The sequence below is a fragment of the Notothenia rossii genome (assembly GCF_949606895.1).
Source record: "Notothenia rossii genome assembly, chromosome: 4".
NCBI lineage: Eukaryota > Metazoa > Chordata > Actinopteri > Perciformes > Nototheniidae > Notothenia > Notothenia rossii.
In genome coordinates this window covers 59,817,096-59,837,727 of record NC_136902.1, presented here as the reverse complement: position 1 = coordinate 59,837,727, position 20,632 = coordinate 59,817,096, and the positions used below count along the sequence as shown (strand labels likewise).

The 20,632-nt window shown below is 39.3% G+C and overlaps 1 protein-coding gene across 10 annotated transcripts; it reads right to left on the bottom strand.

The window, feature by feature from the left end:
• Window positions 1-6,900: 6,900 nt before the first annotated feature.
• Window positions 6,901-17,713, bottom strand: LOC307037944 (uncharacterized protein). 10 transcript variants are annotated; one of them, XM_079679177.1, is made up of 17 exons: window positions 17,672-17,713; window positions 16,647-16,941; window positions 14,809-16,456; window positions 12,692-13,076; window positions 12,367-12,465; window positions 11,902-12,134; window positions 11,597-11,775; window positions 11,344-11,427; window positions 11,141-11,248; window positions 10,743-10,868; window positions 10,475-10,590; window positions 9,630-10,361; window positions 9,298-9,390; window positions 9,055-9,156; window positions 8,798-8,968; window positions 8,451-8,624; window positions 6,902-8,078 (listed from the first exon to the last, which is right to left on the bottom strand). In XM_079679177.1, exons 4-8 carry the CDS (start codon window positions 12,840-12,842, stop codon window positions 11,349-11,351), a joined length of 741 nt encoding a protein of 246 aa, XP_079535303.1. In that variant the 5' UTR covers window positions 12,843-13,076; window positions 14,809-16,456; window positions 16,647-16,941; window positions 17,672-17,713; the 3' UTR covers window positions 6,902-8,078; window positions 8,451-8,624; window positions 8,798-8,968; window positions 9,055-9,156; window positions 9,298-9,390; window positions 9,630-10,361; window positions 10,475-10,590; window positions 10,743-10,868; window positions 11,141-11,248; window positions 11,344-11,348. The 10 variants fall into 10 exon arrangements, 9 of the variants coding, with proteins under 9 accessions (XP_079535303.1, XP_079535304.1, XP_079535305.1 ...); XM_079679178.1 differs by having other exon boundaries at window positions 16,327-16,456; XM_079679179.1 differs by having other exon boundaries at window positions 16,327-16,409.
• Window positions 17,714-20,632: the final 2,919 nt, after the last annotated feature.

Below are 20,632 nucleotides of genomic sequence, written 5' to 3'. Positions count from 1 at the left end.
ACAATTGTATAACACCTCACAGTTAAACAATTTAAGGATGCATTGCCCATGATTAACAATATGCAAATAACAACTACCACAGTGCAATGCCCATACAGCTGCCAGCCTGATTTGCTTATTCATAGGCTAACTCACCAGTGAGCAGAAAGCAGTGGTTTCTATATGAACAATAAAGAATACAAATAACCTTTCACAAACAGCTCTATCATAACTGCTTACAGTAAGGAAGACATCTAAACTATTATTGGCAGTCACAGGCTGCTGTAAACTAAACACCACTCTCTCTGACTGAACACCTCACTGAGTGATTTCACTCATATGTCTAACTTTCAGGTTTCTCTTTTCAGCCGCAGCCATGTCGCCTCTTTATGTGCGTCGCTAAATTCCTCGTACTACTAAAGCGGCACGGCATCGTTTACAATTTGCGAGCGATTTTTCAAGTTGACCGTCTTTCTTGAAAAATCCGAAGTGTTGCCAAACGTTTGATTTGTAGGTATTTTTCGGTGCGCTGTGTTTCTCTTTTTCCTCGACTTCCGTGTGTGTTGATAACTGAGACTCTCGGCCTCCATAGTGCGACGCAATGATCAAAGATCGTCTCTGCTGAGCGTTGATAAGATGAGGGGATTTTATATGAATGAATCGTTTTTTTACCAATGCAAAGACGCTACAATCGATGCATCGCGAGTTCAACCCAAACTGTAGCCGATGTGCACTCTTTCAACCGGTGCACTCGCATCTTGAACGTTTATGCCGGTGCACCGATGCGAATTGGTGAATCTTAACATCCCTAATGGGGAGGCATGAATGAAATGGTTGTATAAACAGATGTGGATATGTATAAATATATATGAACAGATAACTAACCAATGCAACATTTTGGTATTATACATAATAAATAAATAAATATGTTGGCTTTTAAACAGATTTGTACTGCAAACTCAGGGACAACACTCAACCCAGATCAAGAAGAGACCCCTGACACACCAACACTACCCCAAGACCCACCCAACCCAACCGATAGCTATATCTTACATTTGGTGCCATGTGATCAGCAACCAGGGGAAACAGCAGACCCACCATCACACCAGGCTCCCATCACCCACCCACCACCACACCAGGCTCCCATCACCCACCCACCACCACACCAGGCTCCCATCACCCACCCACCACCACACCAGGAACCATCACACCAAATCCCACCAATGCGGCAGCCACGTAAAAGAACGAAAACAATGAAAGGTATGTTTAGCTTGTATTCTATTCATTTAGATGCCACATAAGCATCAGTAAGTTAATGTTGCGATTTCTGTAGACGTTCCAAACATTGATTTATGAAAGGCCGGACTCATATTTGCCTTCAAATGTTATGCATGGATGCTATATTAATGTTTAGCACACATGCACATTTTGGAGTTAAAACAAAGACACAACAGAGTAACCTGTATGTATGTTGTCTGATAAGCTGAAGTCACATTCATTAAAACCTTTCTATACTTTATAATTTAATAGAAAGCTTGCACATCATTGCTTAATGTAATATAGTGCTACAGAGCCCAAGTCCCAGTGTAATGAATATAAGACTAAAACATATCCACTCAGTAGCAAGCAATGTAAGATGTAATCAGTCCATTAACACACACAGCAACATCCCGAAGGAATGGTAGAGAAGCTAAGATTTTGAATAAAACCATGTGTAGACTCTGAAACTTCTGTGATTTCTAAGCAGGAAACACTAAATGTGCTTATGTCACACAGTGGAAATGTTTGTGCATTCTGAGTTGAGCCCTATACAAAACATACTTTACCTGTTAATAATGTATTCCATACAATTACAGATTGCTCTCACAACCATCTCGAGGTGTTCCCTGTCCGCAAAATAATAAAGACAAGGAACCGAATGGTAGGATCATGATGACCTGGATGACAGTGTTTGCTGTTGGATAACTTTCTGAATGTGTATAGCAATTACTTTATCTTACTTTGAAGGAATGCTGTTGTCCAATTCACAATATTAAGCTATTTGTGTAAACATCCTGTAAATCCCTCTAGTCTGTCAGATGTCTTTTTTCATGACTATTTTTTTAAATATATGCAAACTATTTGAACAATACATATATCATAAGTACTTGTGAAAGTACAACGTTCAAATAACATACAGATGTACAATGTCTTTGTCTGCCTGCCACAGGGGGGACGGAGCACCTTTATGACTGGGAGCCCTGGACCATTTGGTATGTTAATTTGCTTTTGTACAATTAAATCTATGTGTGCTGTTAACATTTGTGGTAATTGTTGGCACGCCATTATCTTAGGTGGCATTTGTTAAAGAAAAATGCAAAAAGTTATGCTGTCTGTAGCACCAGCTATACACAAGTTCATTAATCTACAGATGTGCAAATCAACAACAGTGACAATCAAGTGGTGAAACCGTAAACTACGACAAAGGGTAATATATCAGTACCCTATTATTGGGCAGATCAAATTGTAACGTAACAAACGCATCATGATATCATTTCCCCAAGGGGATCTATAGACTTTTTGTTATCTATCAAATGCTATTTGATCCCTTATCTTGGAATACAATGTGCCTGTTGGAGGAGTTGTTATTCACTTGAAATGTTCTGCTGTAAGGCTCTAGGGATGCAATGATTTTACATTTTGATGTTATGATAATAGACTGAGGAAACATCACCTTTGTCAGGGTTTTACAATGATGACACTAAGGATGGATGAATGTGTTCTTATAATTCGAGGTTTTATAGGATCTTTCCACAACATTTTGGCATTTTCAGCTGCTGAGCCTATTTACCTTTATTAACCCGATTAACCAGTAATATTTGTCAATGAGCAACAGTTGCTGTAAGGAACCTTAACATACCATAATGTAGTTGTTCAGAGAGTGAGAACAAAAACACTCAGTGTAGCTGAACTGTTAAAAGTGACATTGGTTAAAGGTGGGGTAGGTAAGTTTGAGAAACCGACTTGAGATATACTTTTTTTATATTCCAATGAATGCTCTTAACATCCCGATAGCAATGAATATCTAAAGTGCTTTGACAAAAAATCCATACAAAAATATTATCTGTGGAAGCCGTAGTACTGTAAAAAGCACGACCAATCATCTGAGCCGGCCCGGCTAAAATAACTGGATGGCCTACCTGCCTGTCAGCCTTCCATCTGTGCACAAACTTATCTCGTGCCCTCATTGGTCATGTGCGTGTTCGTGTGTGTTGGAGGAGGGGCTCTGTAAGGAAGTGGCAGATTTTTTCCTGCTGTGTGTTTTCAAATCCTAGCGCACTCGAGCCGGTTTCTCAAACTTACATACCCCACCTTTAATCGCTGCATCCATACACTGGAATACCAAATACTTCATACACCACTGCACTTGTCTTCAAACGTTTATAAAACAGTATAAAAATGTTACAGTAGCCTAATGAAAATCGATTGAATGTGTATTACTTATTACTTACTAATTCTTCTTCACCCTCCCTTTATTTTTATTTTTTTTCAGTGGTATGTCCTGGCCTCCATCCTGGCAAGCAGCCTGATTCCCACCCCATGCAAATCCCAATGCAATGCAAATAAAAATGTTTTGGTGTTTGTATGTAATTAAAGTGCAACAGTTTAACAACTGCAACAGACTTACATTGTTTTTGACTTGAAGGATCCCTGTATGCATTGTTTTATGGCCACTGGCAATTAATTTCACAGGTGAATTGCATATTGATCTAAAATGAAGCTCAGCGCAAGTTCTTTCAGGAAGACTGGGTATATATATATGTATACATTCACTCCGCAGCTGCATATAATCAGCTCATCACAGGCGTTGTCTTTAACATGTTACATTTCACCTAATTCTCCAGCAGCCAATCACCGTGCTACAGCCAAAGTTTAAAATGGCAGTCAGCTGTTATTTCAGGTGTTCATGCTGCCGCCCGCCTCCCCCCCATCCACCTCCTCTCATCACATCCACTGCCAGGAGAGCTAATCCAAAGACCTCATCACATCCCCTCTTCATCCCATCTGCTCATCAAATCCAGATCTTCAGCATCATCACCAGTGTCTAGACCCCGGGGGGTTCCCTATACAGTATGCTCACGGCTGCATTTCCCCCTTTAGATATACCATTTCAGGATCGGGGTCTAATCGCCAAAGACTTAACATTTATCTTATGGCATGTGTCAATAAATGTTCTTTAAACAAAATGAAGTCTCTCCTGATTGAAATACACAGAAGCAGCCCACAAGGGGTCCTTGAGATGATAGTACATTATTGAAAACATTAATAACAGAATGCTTAATGCACAAAACATCAAGAAATAAGTAGCCAATGCTTCAATCCTTTGAGAATACACTGTTTGTAGTCTATTTTAATTTAATAATAGATTACATTTATAAAGCGCTTTTCCTGGTCCTCAAAGCGCTTACAAGCAAGTAAAACAAATATAACAACAAAAGTAGAAAGTGCTAAGCTAGGTGGAAAAAAGGCAAGGGGTTAGTTGATTAGGAGTTGAAGGCAAGAGTGAAAAGGTGAGTTTTGAGGGAATGTGTGTAATCGGATCTATGGGAGTCCGGCTGTTTCCGCACGGACATTTTAGTTAGCCGGGACTCCCTGTTTCCTGTGAAATCCGGAAAAGTTTAAAAAAAAATAAAAGAATACTTTATTCAGAGTTTGCTTGCTTTTCTCTTTGGGGGTCATGACATTAGGGCAATATAATACACGGTTCGGCTGCATTAAATATTACACATCTGCCGTAGTTCTGTATTTATAGAGCCCTGATGAGAAGGCTTCTTGACAAACAGGAAGAACTGCCCCCAAAACTGAAAACGTGACGTGAATCATAAATATGTCAGCAATTAAACAACATCTTAGATTTCTTTTCACACAATACCTCTCCTTTCAGTATCAACACTAATTCGGCTGACTTTTATATTTGATCCAATAGGTAGATAGGCGATATTTACACCATAACAGTGCACAGCTGATAGAAAGCAAGCCTAGTGGTTGAAGCACGTTAATGAATTTTAATATTTGTATTATTATATATTAATAGGAGAGACAGACAGACAAACTAATAAGTGAGAATGTGTTGGTTTGTTCCAATCAGAGGCACATTTAGCAAATATGGCAGTAGCCATCGATCATCATAAGATAAGTTATACTTTATTGATCCCAAGTTGGACATTTTTTCGTTACAGCAGCATGTGTAACAGTTGTAAATATGCAGTGGTGTTTATTTGTAAATCATTTAGTATAATCACACAAATTCTGTGTTTTATATTTAATAATTCTGTGTTCTTTATTTATTGAATGTTCAATACCTGACAGTATAATACATATGTATAATATCAGTTAAAATAAGTGCTTAAACATAGCTTACAGTAGTTAACATTGCAGGAAAGCAATATATCAATACTTTGTCAGGCTTAGATATTAATAGGAGACACAGACAGACAAACTAATGGTTTAAAGGCCTCTTTTGAATAAGAAAAAAGCTCTCTGCTATACTACTATCATATATCAAAAGAATCAAAGGAACAGTTCAGCGCCCCACAACTTCATTGCAAACAGTTACAACCTTGACTTTACATCAGAAAGAACAAACATTAAAGAAGTGACTAACTGCATCAATTAGGGTTAAACGTGTATTCAGCTAAAAAATATACATCGCTGCAGTTATTATCCAGTGGAAAGCCCTTACCTACTGGCCTAGTTGAATGAAAGTGGTTACTTTTTTTACTTTTTTGTGGCAGACAAAGCTATTATAGTAGGAACCTGAGACCCAAGTTTTTCATCTCCAACCTTTTTAATCTCTGACCTTGTTAAACATTGAACATTCAATAAATGAGGAACAGAGAATTATTAAATATAAAACACAGAATTTGTGTGATTATACTCAATTATTTACAAATAAACACCACCGCATATTTACAACTGTTACACATGCTGCTGTAACGAAAACATGTCCAACTTGGGATCAATAAAGTATATCTTATCTTAAGATGATCGATGGCTACTGCCATATTTGCTAAATGTGCCTCTGAACCTTGACAAGTGCATGTTTCAGGCTTATCAATTAACAACAGGAGGGGTCACCCGTCACAGACATAAGACCAGCTGTTAAATAAAGCTCTTCTGACCTTAGCTGTCATGTCATATTAATGATGCCCATTATGGACACAAGCAATTTTCACCCATGTATTAATTATATGTTTTCAATTTGAGTGTTTCCTATCCCCTAAACCTCCAGCGATGTAGACAGTTTAATAGTGGCGACTTCTAATTATGGGAAATACGAAAACGTCTTATAAAACTAGAATTCCCAGTAGAGACGTGCCATAGAACATGTTGCAAAACACACAATAGCCAGCATGTGTAGTTCTGGGGACGGGGTGGGGGAGGGGGGGTGGACCCGTCCGAGTCCAGTTTTGGATAGTCTGCCGTGGTTCCATCCCATTTCAAAGTGCTGTTTGACACTCGGCGTAACGGGCGTAACCCTCGGCACATTCCAACATCCAATCACAGCTTGAGGACTAATCACGGAGCGGAGAGAATACTTACTTCCGGGTGTAAAATTCTCTAAAGCAACTTCTATGAGCTGCTCCGACTCTCGGTCCTGACGGACTCCAAATGTCCGACATTATACAATCAAACAAATAAATAAACACAAGGATAATTGTGTCTTATTGTTGAGTAAATAACACTGTGTGGTTTAGAAAATAATACAACATTAGAAGTACGAGTTGGGAGTGAGAATGTGTTGGTATTGACCCTGCACTAATAAAGGATTATGTTATTGTATGGACTCTATTTACAATGTATTCACATTAATAGTTCATAATCAACGAATGACAAAATGCAGTGACAAGAAAACAACCATTGTATAGCATTTGTTTGAGTAATAAGAGGCAGTTAAATATAAAGGCAAGGCAATTTATTTTCATACACATCAGCAAGTCAAAGCGCTTTAAATAAACGGAAGTACAAAATATAAACACATTTTCACATTACTATGAACTCGGGCGAAACAAGTTCATAGTTTCATATCGTTCTCATATATAGTGTTTTATAATATTACATTACATTACATTGCATTTAGCTGACGCTTTTATCCAAAGCGACTTACAATAAGTGCATTCGACCAGGAAGATACAAACTTGAAGAAAACAGAATCATATAAGTACATCAGGTTTCATAGAGCTAAAACATTTAAAGTGCTACTCAACTGGCTTTAGATAAGCCAGTCCTTTGTTAGTATATAAGTGCTTTGTTATTAGTACTTTGTTAGTAGTTCTTTGTTAGTAATTCTTTGTTAGTAATTATTTGTTAATAATTCTATCGCTCGAAGTGGAGTCTAAAGAGATGAGTTTTCAGTCTGCGCTGGAAGATGTGTAAGCTATCTGCTGTCCTGATTTCAATGGGGAGCTCATTCCACCATTTTGGAGCCAGGATAGCAAACCCACGTGTTTTTGCTGATGGGAACTTGGGTCCTCCTCGCAGTGCGGGTGCAGTGTGCTGTTTGGCCGATGCAGAGCGGAGTGCACGTGCTGGAGTGTACGGTTTAACCATGTCCTGGATGTAGGAAGGGCCAGATCCATTCGCAGCATGGTACACAAGTACCATTGTCTTGAAGTGGATTCTGGCAGTTACTAGAAGCCAGTGAAGGGAGCGGAGGAGCGGCGTGGTGTGGGAATGTTTTGGAAGGTTGAAGACCAGACGAGCCGCTGCATTCTGTCTTTATTTTCTATGGCTTTAAGTGTGTTTTAAATGTGCTTTGTCATTATTATGGCGTGCACCAGCATGTGGACGTGACACGTCGCTTGTGAAAGAGCTCTTCAGTGCCTCTGTCTTGCTTGGCAGAAACCTTTACAGATCTTCTTCCTCAGACTCAGGGCTAGTGTAGTCATTGTCATCCGACTCCTCAATGTCCTGCTGTAATTGAAAATCATGGCATTCCAAAGCGGCTACACTGCTGTACGCATGTACAGCCTGTTTGTGTTGTCTTTTGAGGAAGTGCCACCTCCGACTGAGGACACTCTTGAGCCCATGTGCAGCATCCTCTGTCAGGTCACCGAAATCTGTAGAGGAATAATCACACAGCAAAAGGGCTGAATGTAAACAAACCATGAAAATTGCAAATCTCTTTGCATTGTACAATGCTGCATATGTAAAACACTACAAAACAGGTAAATCCATCTTAAACTGAAGGATGTTACTATATATATATATATTGGGTGCCAAATGGGACATGTTGATTAATGTTTGATATAGTGCTTAACAATCAGTCAATAGACAGAAAATAATCGATTATGATCTTGATAATGAATAGTTTCAGTAATTTACTATTTCACTTCGGCCTGACACAGTGACAGATGTGTTCTACTTATGTAAGACATGTAATGTGTTGAAGAGTGGATGAAAATATTCAAATGTTAAGATCTCAGACATACTGCTGGTTTTGATGGCCTCCAAAGTCTGTCCTCTGAGTGCTTCCACTTCTTGCACTTCCTTCAGAAGGAACATGTGCTGCGACATCTCTTTCACCAGGATGCTCTGCTCCTCCTTCAAACGTCTGACCAGCATTACCTGGTCAAAGACAGACCTCTTCAACCTGAAGGTGTTGCCTTTAGGTTGAGGAAAGGAATGGAGTAGTGGACAAGGAATATTTATTCATAAATTATATTATTACAGAATGATTTTCATTTCCGAGACACAAATCTTTGTAGCGATAGCATTGGTTCTGTCATATTTTGGTATAGACTAAAAAAACAACAAGCCAAACTAGCAATTATCCTACCATTTGCATGCCTCTCCCATGGTAAGATGTAGCCCTCTGTCGGACTGCAAGCCAACTCCTCGTCGATCTGTTCTTCCTGCACTCCGGTGTTGTATTGCAAAACTTTTTTGCGAAGCTTCTTCTTCAGCTCTCTCATTCTCTTCCTCTTTCTTTGCCTTGCCTGGTTGCTGTCTGCAAAGTGAAACGGAAACAAAACTGTGTCATGGTGCCAGAATGTTTTCGAAGTGTAATTTCAATAACTACGTTTGACAACAAACCATGCTGACGATACAGATCTTGCTTCCTGCGCAAAAGAGTGACGGTGATGTTTTCAATATCCACCCTCAGTCCTTCAGTACACCCTGGGGCGTAGACTCTCTCTAAATAGTTGCAAAAAAACAATTGGAGAAGAGATACAATCAGTGACAGTCTCAGTTTCAACATATGGCCAACTTATATTGTGTGTCTAAACTTACAGTAATTAACAGATGTATATATGGAAAACCTGTGGTATGTCTTACCTGTGACCGCTGCTGTATGGTCTCCTGATCAAGGTTGTTCTCCTTTTTAAAGTCGCTGAAGCTGGCAGCTTCCACCTTTGCCCTCTCTGTGATCTTTACAAAAAAAAGAAAATGTCAGCGAAAAGCACCCGGCAACACCATAATGCAAAGAACACCAGTTTTCAGTAAAAGACCTTCAGAAGAACAGTTGAAACATTCCATGACACCATCTGACTTGCAAGAGGAAGTGTGGATAAGGGAGAACATAATGTATATAGCCATGAGGTTACATTGCAGACATCCTTCATAAATATGTAATGTCAGATGAGAAGACAATTGTAATTTGCCCTTACTTTGACATATCTGTGGGCTAAAACTTGATGAAGGTTGTCCCTCTTCCTTCTGTTCCAGCCCATGGCCTGTTGAGTGAGCATGTTCACTCTTCCTAAAAAAGACAACAAATATATCCACAAACAAAAAAGTAAGTATTCACATGAAAAAGGCAATACTGAGTGAGAAACCTGATAGACATGACTAAACCCAATCGTTGAAAGGTTGTTGAACTGGTCCTTACAGTAAAGTAATACACCAATAATGTTTTTAAGGAGGGAACTCTCTGTAAAATACTTATCAGGGCTGCCTTATCACAGTGTGTAGTGTTAATACCAACCTGCTTTTGTCATGTATTTTGTGACCAGAGCTACCCTAGAGAGAAAGCTGTTCACCTATAATGAATGTTACAATTAATGTTCGGTCACCATTACATAACAATATTACCTACACATCATAGATCTTGAACTGGATGGTTTAAGAGAAAACGTGTGTACTGACTTCCTACAATATGCATGCATTTAGTGTTGCTGAACATATGAACTGCCTATCTTTCATTTGAACTCAGACATAAAAGATATGCTTTCAACTAATCAACAGGCTTGTCACTGAGATGACACATACATATTTGTACTGCTTTCTATTAAGACTTCTTCAACCATACAGTTACAATAATGCCATTAATAACATACCTGCTCTACTTCCTCTCCCACTGTGTTTCCTGCTCCGTCCTGACTTCTGCCACCCCATCTCACCTGCAACACAGCGCAAGTAGTGTTATGTAGCATTTCTTTAGAAGTGTTTGATATCCAATAAGGCATGCCATGCACAACATTTAAAAATCCTTTGCATTAAAGATGTTATGTACCTCGCATTTTGCTGTATGGGCTTTAGCATGCATCACGCTAAGAAATGGCCTCATTTCGGTCAACGGCAGAAGCTCTGGTAATCCCCCGGCTATTTTTGTTAAGGTATGGCCAGTACCTAAGAAGCAGGAGCAGCATTTTGTGATTGAGTGTTACAAAGATAAACTTTTAATTGACATGACAACAATATCAATAACATCTAAAATGACTGCTGAGGCATAGGCCATTATAAACATTGTTGTGGATGTGCAATATGACAGTGAGGATTACCTGCATGTTACATCCATACAGAAGAAGTCAACATTTGCCTTCTTGGACATCTCTTTTTGGAGAAACATTGGGTAAGCGTATATTTCTCCACGGAAGTGGTTCAGTCCTCGTAAGAGAAACCCATGTCTGATTAATCAGAAGAAAATCGAGTTGTTAATAATAAACTGACAAAGCAAGGCCTGGCTTAAGCACTCATCTCTGTCATCTAGGTGGCTATAACAACAAATATCACTTGGATGCTACAAATGATGGATCAATTCCGCTCCACAATCAAAAGTGTTTAATGCTTCCAATTCTTACAAAGACTTAGACTTGGATTGCTATTAAAACTGAAATAATGAGACCAGACTCAAGAACCAAACACATATACACACACAGACACACTTACAAATACATACCTGCAAACTGCCACTTGAATGCCCTCCTCCTATCTGGGCACCAGACTTTTTTGACATCTCTCTGCCAGCGGTGAATTTGGCAGTACTACAGACGGCACTGTCCTTTCCCTATAAAGTCAGTTTATTACACATAAGTTTTGACATATACAAAAAAGAACACCACAGGTGTAACTGCAACTACCATAATAAGAAAAAAAACATACACTTTTCATGTTGCCTCTGACAAGGTCAACAAATGTTGTTCCTTGGCCAGGAACAAGCCCTCATAGATTGGCGGCTCCTCAGTCCTGTCCATGATAAGTTAACATACAAGTCAATAATAAAAATCACAAAGCACTACAGTATATTACTATGATTTGTTTTAATTTCTGTTATGGCTACTCAAAGACAACCCCAAGGGCTACTATTTGTATTAGCGGTGTGTTCTTTATCATTTTCATTAATACCTATACATACCCTTTTGACTTGGAAAAGCGGTAATGCTTGCGGTTTCCATCACAGCAGACAGCCAACATGTCTGGAGAACATGCTGGACAAACAAAGTGATGGACCTGGCACATATCCTCTTGTTTGTACTGACAGAAGCAAAACTCGAAGAAGCTTAGCTGAAATGTATCAGCACAGATACTACCTGTCTGTATATTGATTTAAAAAAAGTGGATTAATAATTATTTTGAAAGCAATGCCAACAATTAATGATATGGTATACAGTAATATGATATTATTTTTTGTATGTTTCCGTGTGATTCAGGCAGATTTACCCATCCAGCTTGAACAGATCTGTGCTCCAACATTTTCAGAAATGCCTTCCTGGACATGGCTGGTGCTGTCACCTTCATGTGCTCGAATGAGGTGAACACATCATATTTGTAAAGCGTCTGGCAGCTGGTGCTAGCTGGCCAGTACCGATACAAAAGCAGGTCTTTAACCTCAGGAGTCCATTCTGCAGAGCAGGATGGACAGGATTTCCGAGGCAAGCAGACATTGCATCGTCCTGTGAACAAATGGACAAAGTAAAGGTATTTCGGTAATCAAACTGTGAGTTTGCCTTAACATATTGTATTTAATACATAGATGTGCATATATGATGTATTAGCTATTTGACATGGCATTTGGATGTTGTCTGAAAATGACCAGGGGATAAAAATCTTTGCCTTGCACAAAGTGGTAAAACTCTGCTGTACAATACTACTTGTACAAAAAGAAGGGCTTTCAGAACAACATACCGTTGATGTTGACCACAGAAATATGCTTCCAAGGAGTAACTGTGACGTCATCAGAGCATTCACAGATTGACCTTGGAGTAGGAACAGGCAGTTGACATACTGCAATATAGAAAATAAGTTAGGAAGGTTGTATTTACAGTTTTTTCTTAATTCTCCAGATTATCAAGATATTCAATAAAATGTTGCATCATTTCCACATATCTTGCAGCCCTAGTCAAAACCAATCATACTTTTTTCAATCAGCTATGTACACTTCCCATTCGCACTTAATTATGGGAACTACACTATAATGGGACATTGTAATGTAATGTTAATCTTTACATACTTCGTTCACAAAACTGAGGCTGGCCATTTTCATCCACCACAGCAGTTGTAGGGGGAATGGGCTCCAGAAATCCATTGAACACAGCCTCTCTGTCATGGAAGATATTTCTCTTGTGGGCCTCCATGTCACAGGTTGCACAGAGGAACTCCATGTCCAGTGGAACACAGTCCAGGCACCTAAGCCGCTTCTTCTGCACAGCATCTGTGGCACTTCTGAATGGCTATTCTCTCAGCTGAGAGTTTTGCATTAAAAAGCATTAGCCTAGCAGTTTTCATTCTCACATCTGTGAGAAGCTGCCTTTGTGCCCAGGCAGAAACCGTTCCGTCTGTTGCCCCCAGAACCTGGACTGCAGTTAGGGTGTCCCTTAACTCTTGGAGATGTGTTTCTAAAAAATAAAACAGCTGTTAAGCCGCCACCCTAAAACTGGTATGATGGATATTAAGGTAGTATACTGAACCACTTTTGAGTTGGAAAAATATATGCCGACTAATAATAGCAACATGCTATGAATCATCATATGCATCCAAAGCAATATTAGCAAGTGATACTTATACCAAATATGCATTCACTTGTCATGAAACAGTCAACACTCAATACTTTATTATGATTAACTAGATGAGTATAAAAATGGAAACATTGGGAAAAACTGTAGTGCCAGTCAACTGCTGTTATAATCAATATACTCACCAAGACTACCAAACTCTTGATGTTCTAGCTCAGGGATGGGCAACTTTGAGGATAGTGAGGGCCAAAAAAAAAAGTCCTCACTACCAGGGGGCCACTTCGTGACTATTCACTTCCATCGGCAGGATACTATATCCACAACATTTAAATAGCCAACTTTAGCTACTAATTTAATGAAAATAACTAAATATATATCGGCAATAAATGTTTATTGTACCAAACACCAACACTGAGTTTAACAACGAATATTCATCTTTGTATTGTGTTTCTATGCTTCCCTCACATTCCATACATAAAACCAAGAACATATGCATTTTTCTGAACTTCACCCACAGCTGGATCAGTAAGCTATACATCTTAATGAGATACTTGTGGCCTCTCCTGCTGCTGCACAATAGACTGAATGTCAATATCAACATTTGTACATCCGATTTGCATGAGATGGAACAGTGTCTCATCTGTCAGTCTGTTTCTCTCCCTTGACTTGATGTGCTTCATCATAGAGAAGTTGCTCTCGCAGATGTAAGTGCTGCCAAACATGCTGGCCATTGAGAGCGCAAAATCCCTGAGGAGTGGAAAGCGGGACTCGGGTAGCAGTCTCCAAAAAGAAATTCCCCTCTCCTGGCGCTTTGCTAGAAAGGGGTCTGACTGTAGTTCGCACATTTCAAGCTGCAACTCAGGGGGCTGCTCGATGATTGCAGCCGAGAGGGGGTTAGTGAATAACTCGATGCGTGCCTGCATGGTGTGGAAATCTTGAAAGCGCTTCTTAAACTGCTGCTGCAGTGCTTCTATGTCGGCTCTGTACTTGGGTAATGTTTTCTCACATTCGGGGGCATCTTTGCGCATCTCTTCACATGACGGGAAGTGCGCCAGATTAGGACGGTCGGCTGAAAATCCGTCTTTAAACAGAGTCAGTTTAGTAACAAATGCGTTCATGTGCGCATATAGATCCGACACGGTTTGGCATCTTCCCTGTAACCGCATATTCAGGTGATTAAGATGCGAGGTAATGTCCGCAAGGAAAGCCATGTCGAGAAGAAAATCTGTATTCCTGAGTTTTGCGCAGTACGTACTTGTATCACATTGGATGGTGTCCTCCAAGAACACAGGGATTTCTGCGCGTAGCGCAAAAAACCTCTCCAAGCATTTTCCACGGCTCATCCACCTTATCTCTGTGTGCATCTGTAAATCACCGTACGCGGCGTTCACTTCATCCAAAAAGGCTATAAACTTCCTGTGATTGAGAGACCGGTTCCCTCCTCGAATGAGATTAGTAGTCTTTGTAACTAAATCCATGACATGGCTAAAGTTCATTGATTTGGCACACAGAGCCTCCTGCAATATCAAAACGAAATTTGATTTAGCCTGATTTTTTTTTACAAAGAATGCCCACATTCAAAACCATTAGAATAGCTAACAATAATGTTACCCACCTGATGTATGATGCAGTGCAGTCTTGGACAGTCAACGCCACTCTGGCGGAGGAGGCCGGCGAATCCAGTGCGCTTTCCTTGCATTGCTGGCGCACCATCGGTAACAACAGCTGAGAGCTTGTGAAATCCTCCGTGCTTACTTACAACATTTTCAACAGCGGCGAAAATATCTTGTCCTTTGGTAGTGCCATGCAAAGAAGCCAGTTTCAATAACTCCTCGTGCACTTCAAATGAACTGTTAATGGCTCGTGTGTAGATGAGAAGCTGGCTCACATCAGTCACATCAGTGCTCTCATCCAACGCTAAGGAAAAGTATGCACAGTCATGCATGACTTGTTTTACCTTTTGTTCGACATGATTTTGTATATCAAATATTCTTCGTGTCACTCTCCGACGGGACAAAGAGACGGTTTCAAAGTTTTTAGCCATGTTGTCATCTCCAAATGCTTTAGCCATCTGGACTGCACAACTCTTCACCATTTCGCCGTCAGACAGGGGCTTCTTAGCTTTAGCAAGCTCAAGGGAAACGGCATAAGACGCCGTGAGAGACGATTGCTGTGTAGTCGTGGCTCTGGTAAAAAAGGTCTGCTGCATATTTTCCCTTTTAGGTCAGCAACGATGGCGACTCTGGCAGCTCCTGTGTGCTTTTCATATTTGTCTTTATGGGTGCTGTTGTAGTGGCGACTTAAATTGTAGTCCTTCATTGCCGATTTAGTTTCAAGACACACCAAACACATAGGTTTGCCTTTGAATTCTGTAAACAGATAATCTATTTCCCATTTTGGCTGAAAGAGACGGTTTTCTAGGTTCAGTTTTCTTTTTTGGGCGCTCATGTTTCTTTTCCCGCTAACGGAGGAAAGCCGCGAGGTAAACAGAAGACAATATACACTTGGCTGCAGGCCTCATTAATTTGGAGGGAGCGCCCTCTAGTGGTGAATATTATTAATTACAAGTGGGGTCTGGTTCAAATGATTTGCTTGTTTACAACTGTGAAACCAATATATTTTTGTAAATTGACTCGCGGGCCGCACAAAGTGAGGGCGGTGGCCACATGCGGCCCGCGGGCCGCCAGTTGCCCATCCCTGTTCTAGCTGAAGGCCTTCCTCATGCACAGGGTCGTCTCTTCTGGCTTGTGAAGCTGCAGAGACAGTCATTTTTGCTTAACCCTTCAATCAATCTAAAATTACACCAATTCATTGTAATATGAAAACGCTCTGTAAGGACTGCAGGTAATGAAACTAAGAACATATTACCACAGCATCACAATGACAATTTACATTTGCCATACTTTTATCCAAATCGAGGTACACATGTTCAAAAATACAACACGAGCAAGGATTATCAGTCACTGGCTCTTAAAATATCTTGATTTAATTTGAAAATGTTTTAAACATTGCAACAGATTTGTCAAGAGGTATCTTTACATTGCATAATTTCATACTGTGTACACCAAAATAACTTTGTTATGAATGATCTTTATTCTTAGACTTAGAAATCATGATATAGTAAAGAACAAACCTGATGCGGAGCGTTGTGTTTCCCGTTGTCTCTCACGTCTGCTTGTGACCACTGGATTAGAAAGGGGTCTCTTCCTGCTTTTTCTTTTCTTTTTCAGAGGGATGGCAGGGGTTTCAGTGGCCATGGTAGCCTATATTTTTTCAGAGGTTGAGATCAACAACAAAGTTCTAATACAACATAAGACAGCAGCTCTTATATTTGAGCAATTATTTAACGGTTGCATAAAAAGGTCTAACTGACCCTTTACATTACATCAATAAAAAGCAATATAAATGATTATATTACAGACTTGGTTATTTGCTTATCATGAAAAGCCTCACCCTGGCCTCATGGACAAGAGCCTCGCTAATCATGTGCATCGTGGCCTCCTTGGGATCCTCAAAGACCCTCACTTCAGGGTTGAGGGACATGGCATACAAAGAGAGAGTGAGTGATTAAAAGAGAAAGTGAGAGATCTATTGAAAAAGAGAAGGTGAGAGAGTGATTGAAAGAGAAAGTGAGAGAGTGATAGAAAGAGAGACAGTGAGAGAGAGAGTGGCTCTTAAAAGTGCAGTTGGTTTTATATGTGTGTGTGTGTGGATATGTGTGTGTTGGTGATATCGAGTTGTAAAGAAGCTGTAAAAAAGGAAAAATAAAAACATGATTAGGATTATTTAGAATAACAGTAACATCTGTGCATTAGTCTATTATGCAATAATAATTTAGTATAATTTATACTGTGCATATTGTTATATTATGAGGGACATGGCATACAAACAATACAGACACAATATACAAACAATACACAAAATGAAGAGAGTGCAATAATAATTAATCTGTGCATTACTCTATTATGCAATAATATTTTAGTATAATTTATATATCTTATATCTTCTACTATATATTTTAATTCTACAATGTAACAATCCCAATGTCCCCACTGGCCAGTTAAATCCTCTGGAAAAACTCCAGGTCCACATTTCTGTTCCACTCCATCGCCGATTCCACTATTACAACTCTGTGTTGAACACTGTCTTTACAACACATGGGCAAATACAAGCATTTAAACATATTTTTCTAGCAGGCACCTCCACTATCCAACTGTGCCGGGGACAGCTAATGTTACTTATTTAGCTGTATAAACTATAAATGCTATCCAGCTACAAACTTTGACCGAAAAGCCGGAGGCTAGCTGAACGTGGCCGCTAGCTTGCGCGTACCCTATTGTAAAAGCTAAACACACTACAAAACTCAACATAATATCCAGGAATGAAACGCTATAGAGACTGTGCTACAGTGGAATAAATAAAAGCAATATCATTTCGTGTTTTAAAGAAATAAACTCCCCTTGATTTTAGATACTTACTGTAGTCCGTTGTGAGATGAAATGAATGAAAGTGACGTGATGGTGGGCAACGTCACGTGGCTACGTCACTGCCGTCAAGCGCGACATAACGTTGCCGTGGTAACGACGGCATCTTCTTCTGGTTTATCGTTGTTATAAAAAAAAGATTATTATTACTATTAATGATCAAATATGAATGTAATTGTCTTTTAAATAACGTAAACTAAAGGGAACAATCTATTTGACACAGCTGAAGCTCTGGCCTTCCTTAAAAAATAATTAATTTAATAAAAATGCACCGTTTTTTGAGAACAAACATTGGTAAATAATGCACCATAATACATTCTGACGAAAAATAAAAATTACTATGAATACAAATAAAAGAAAAGAAGCCTCCCGTGAGTTACTACAAGCTATAAAGTAGATTTTAAAAACGTTTTATAGAATAAAAAGCTCACTGCAGGACGTTGTAGAAATGCGTGTGTGCACCACGACAAAGGAGCCTCATTCACTTTACATTGGGGTTGTTTGCGTGGTGCCGACACGTAAATATAAAAGATTCCGTGACTCCACCACGCAATGCGGTGTTAAGGAGTCGTGGAGGAGTCACGCATTCTGGTGAGATCAGGTTGGACAAAGTAATGACAGGATAGTAGTGTGCATTAGACATGCTCAAGAACAAATATAGAGAAGACATTGAAGGAGAGAGAAACAGTGGCGGAGCCAGGACATTTTCAGTGGGGTGGCCAGGATGGAACCAGTGATCATTTTGGGGTGGCATTGAAATCACTATTATATGAACATAAAAATACATCTCACTAGAAAATAAGGGGTTATTTAAGGCTCCTGTGGCAAAAATGTACAGTTTTTGGCAGAAGTTGAACACAACAGTAAGTTCCCTTTTTGTATTGTATCTGTTTCAAATGCGAGAAATAAGGATTCAACACACTACTCTGTTTAGAATACTAATTGGCAGATGCATACACTAGTTATCAAGGACACATTTTTTCATTGTCTGTTTATGTGAAATATGTAGAAGCCATCATTAAATATTACACCAATGCATGATTAAATACACAAAACAGGTTATATTATACATTCATAATTGTGTATTAGATCTATCTTTATAGAGAAAAATTATACTTTTAGAATCAGATTTTGAGACAGTGAGCGGCTGGGAAAGTCACACCGCCATGGGGCACAAACAGTTGCTGACGTGATGTTTTCTTCGCAATCTCAGGCATTCCATAAGGAGGGTCAGGAACTCACGCTTGGGACCACCAGTGTCCACTCCATCCTCAGTGTGTCCCTCATCCTCAGTGAACTAAACTGACATCTCATGAGAGGGATTGAATGAGGCACATTTGAAGCCGCAGGAGTTCTGCAACAATGTCCTCCGCAGTCAGGGATTCTGTGCTGGGAAAGACAAAGTGATGTATTATAATATTAAATGATGAAGCTAGTAATAAGATGTACAGTATAGAATAGGAAAATTAAGTGGTAATAGTAACAATTAATACCTTTTCTCTGCAGTTTTCTCCATTTTGTCTTCTGGCTCAGACTGGCTATCAATAATGATAGGTGCATACACATTTGTGTAGTTGCTGCAGTGAGACGACAGTCGAATAATTACTTTCAAATATATAATATATGCATGACAGTCATATTTACAAAAGGATGTCGATCCTATTCCTGTTTTTTTTTTAATACTTTGGGTTCTAAACTGACAACAGCACTTTTGTCATACTCCTGCACAATCCTTGTAAACATTTGAAATGGGTGCAAGAAACAATATCTGATCTTTGAAACATATTTGTGGGTGTTTTTTGAATCGTCTTCACTAAGATGCAAGATGTTGTGGGTGTCATTTGGAAATGTATAATTGTTCTGCTTCCTGGCAATGTTACCCACTGTGATTGGAGGCTATACAAACAAACAAATGTAAAAATAAAGATACACACCAAGCAACTGTGTCACGATGCAACTGTCAACATCGTTTACCAATAGAAGTTGTTCTGACCCGGGGCAGATTGGACCTCTTCCTGGAATGGGGTTGGTGCTCCATCCTACTTTTACCCAGGAAATAAGTGCAGTTGAGCTAATTACATTGTCATTAGCACACAAAGGTATTTATTGATTTCATGTTCAAAAATTCTAACCTACATGGTATAATTCAGTTTTTAATTAGTCTTACCCGATCAGACGCTGGTTGTGGTCACAGAGGTCTGATAAAGGTAAACTAAAAATACATTCAAACTACTGTACTGTTAAAACATTCTGCTTCTTGTGGCACAAAATATATGTTGACAATGTTTTATTTGACCCTGGCAAACTGTTGTCCATTCTTGGAGTGCTCACTTTTGGAACATTTGTAATGTCCCACACCTGCATACACACAAATGACTGACTGAAATAAAAATAAATTCACTTTAATTCATAATAAATCCAAACTGACCAAGGTGTCAGAAAGAGAACTGTCTCCAGATGGTAAATTGACGTGGAAGTATAAAATAATAAATAAGTATTCCCCTCCGTCTGTACCTATCATCAAATGTTGGTTTGAATCCTGAATTATTACATTGACATAAATCAGAAAGGATTAAATTGAAAGACAACATTTGTGTGAGATGTATATTATATTGTTGACCGTCCTTTGACACTAGAACCGCCAGAGGTCGCTGTATACCTAAAACCGCCAACGGGTAACATTTACCCGCTATTGACTTGCAAGGTACAATGTTCTTTTATTTATCATACAGAACAGTGAGTTTTGATCGCACAGGGATGAAACGTATACCAATAGATTCTGTGGACTCCCAGCTTTTCATATGACATAGTTTATGCAGATAGCATGAAGTATAAAATATCGCTACCAGTGCTGATTTAAACGCTTGGTGTTAGACTTGTGTTTTGTTTAGGTACAAATCTCTCTATCTCTCTCTCTATCTATAACTATCTATCGATCCATCTGTAATGTTCTGT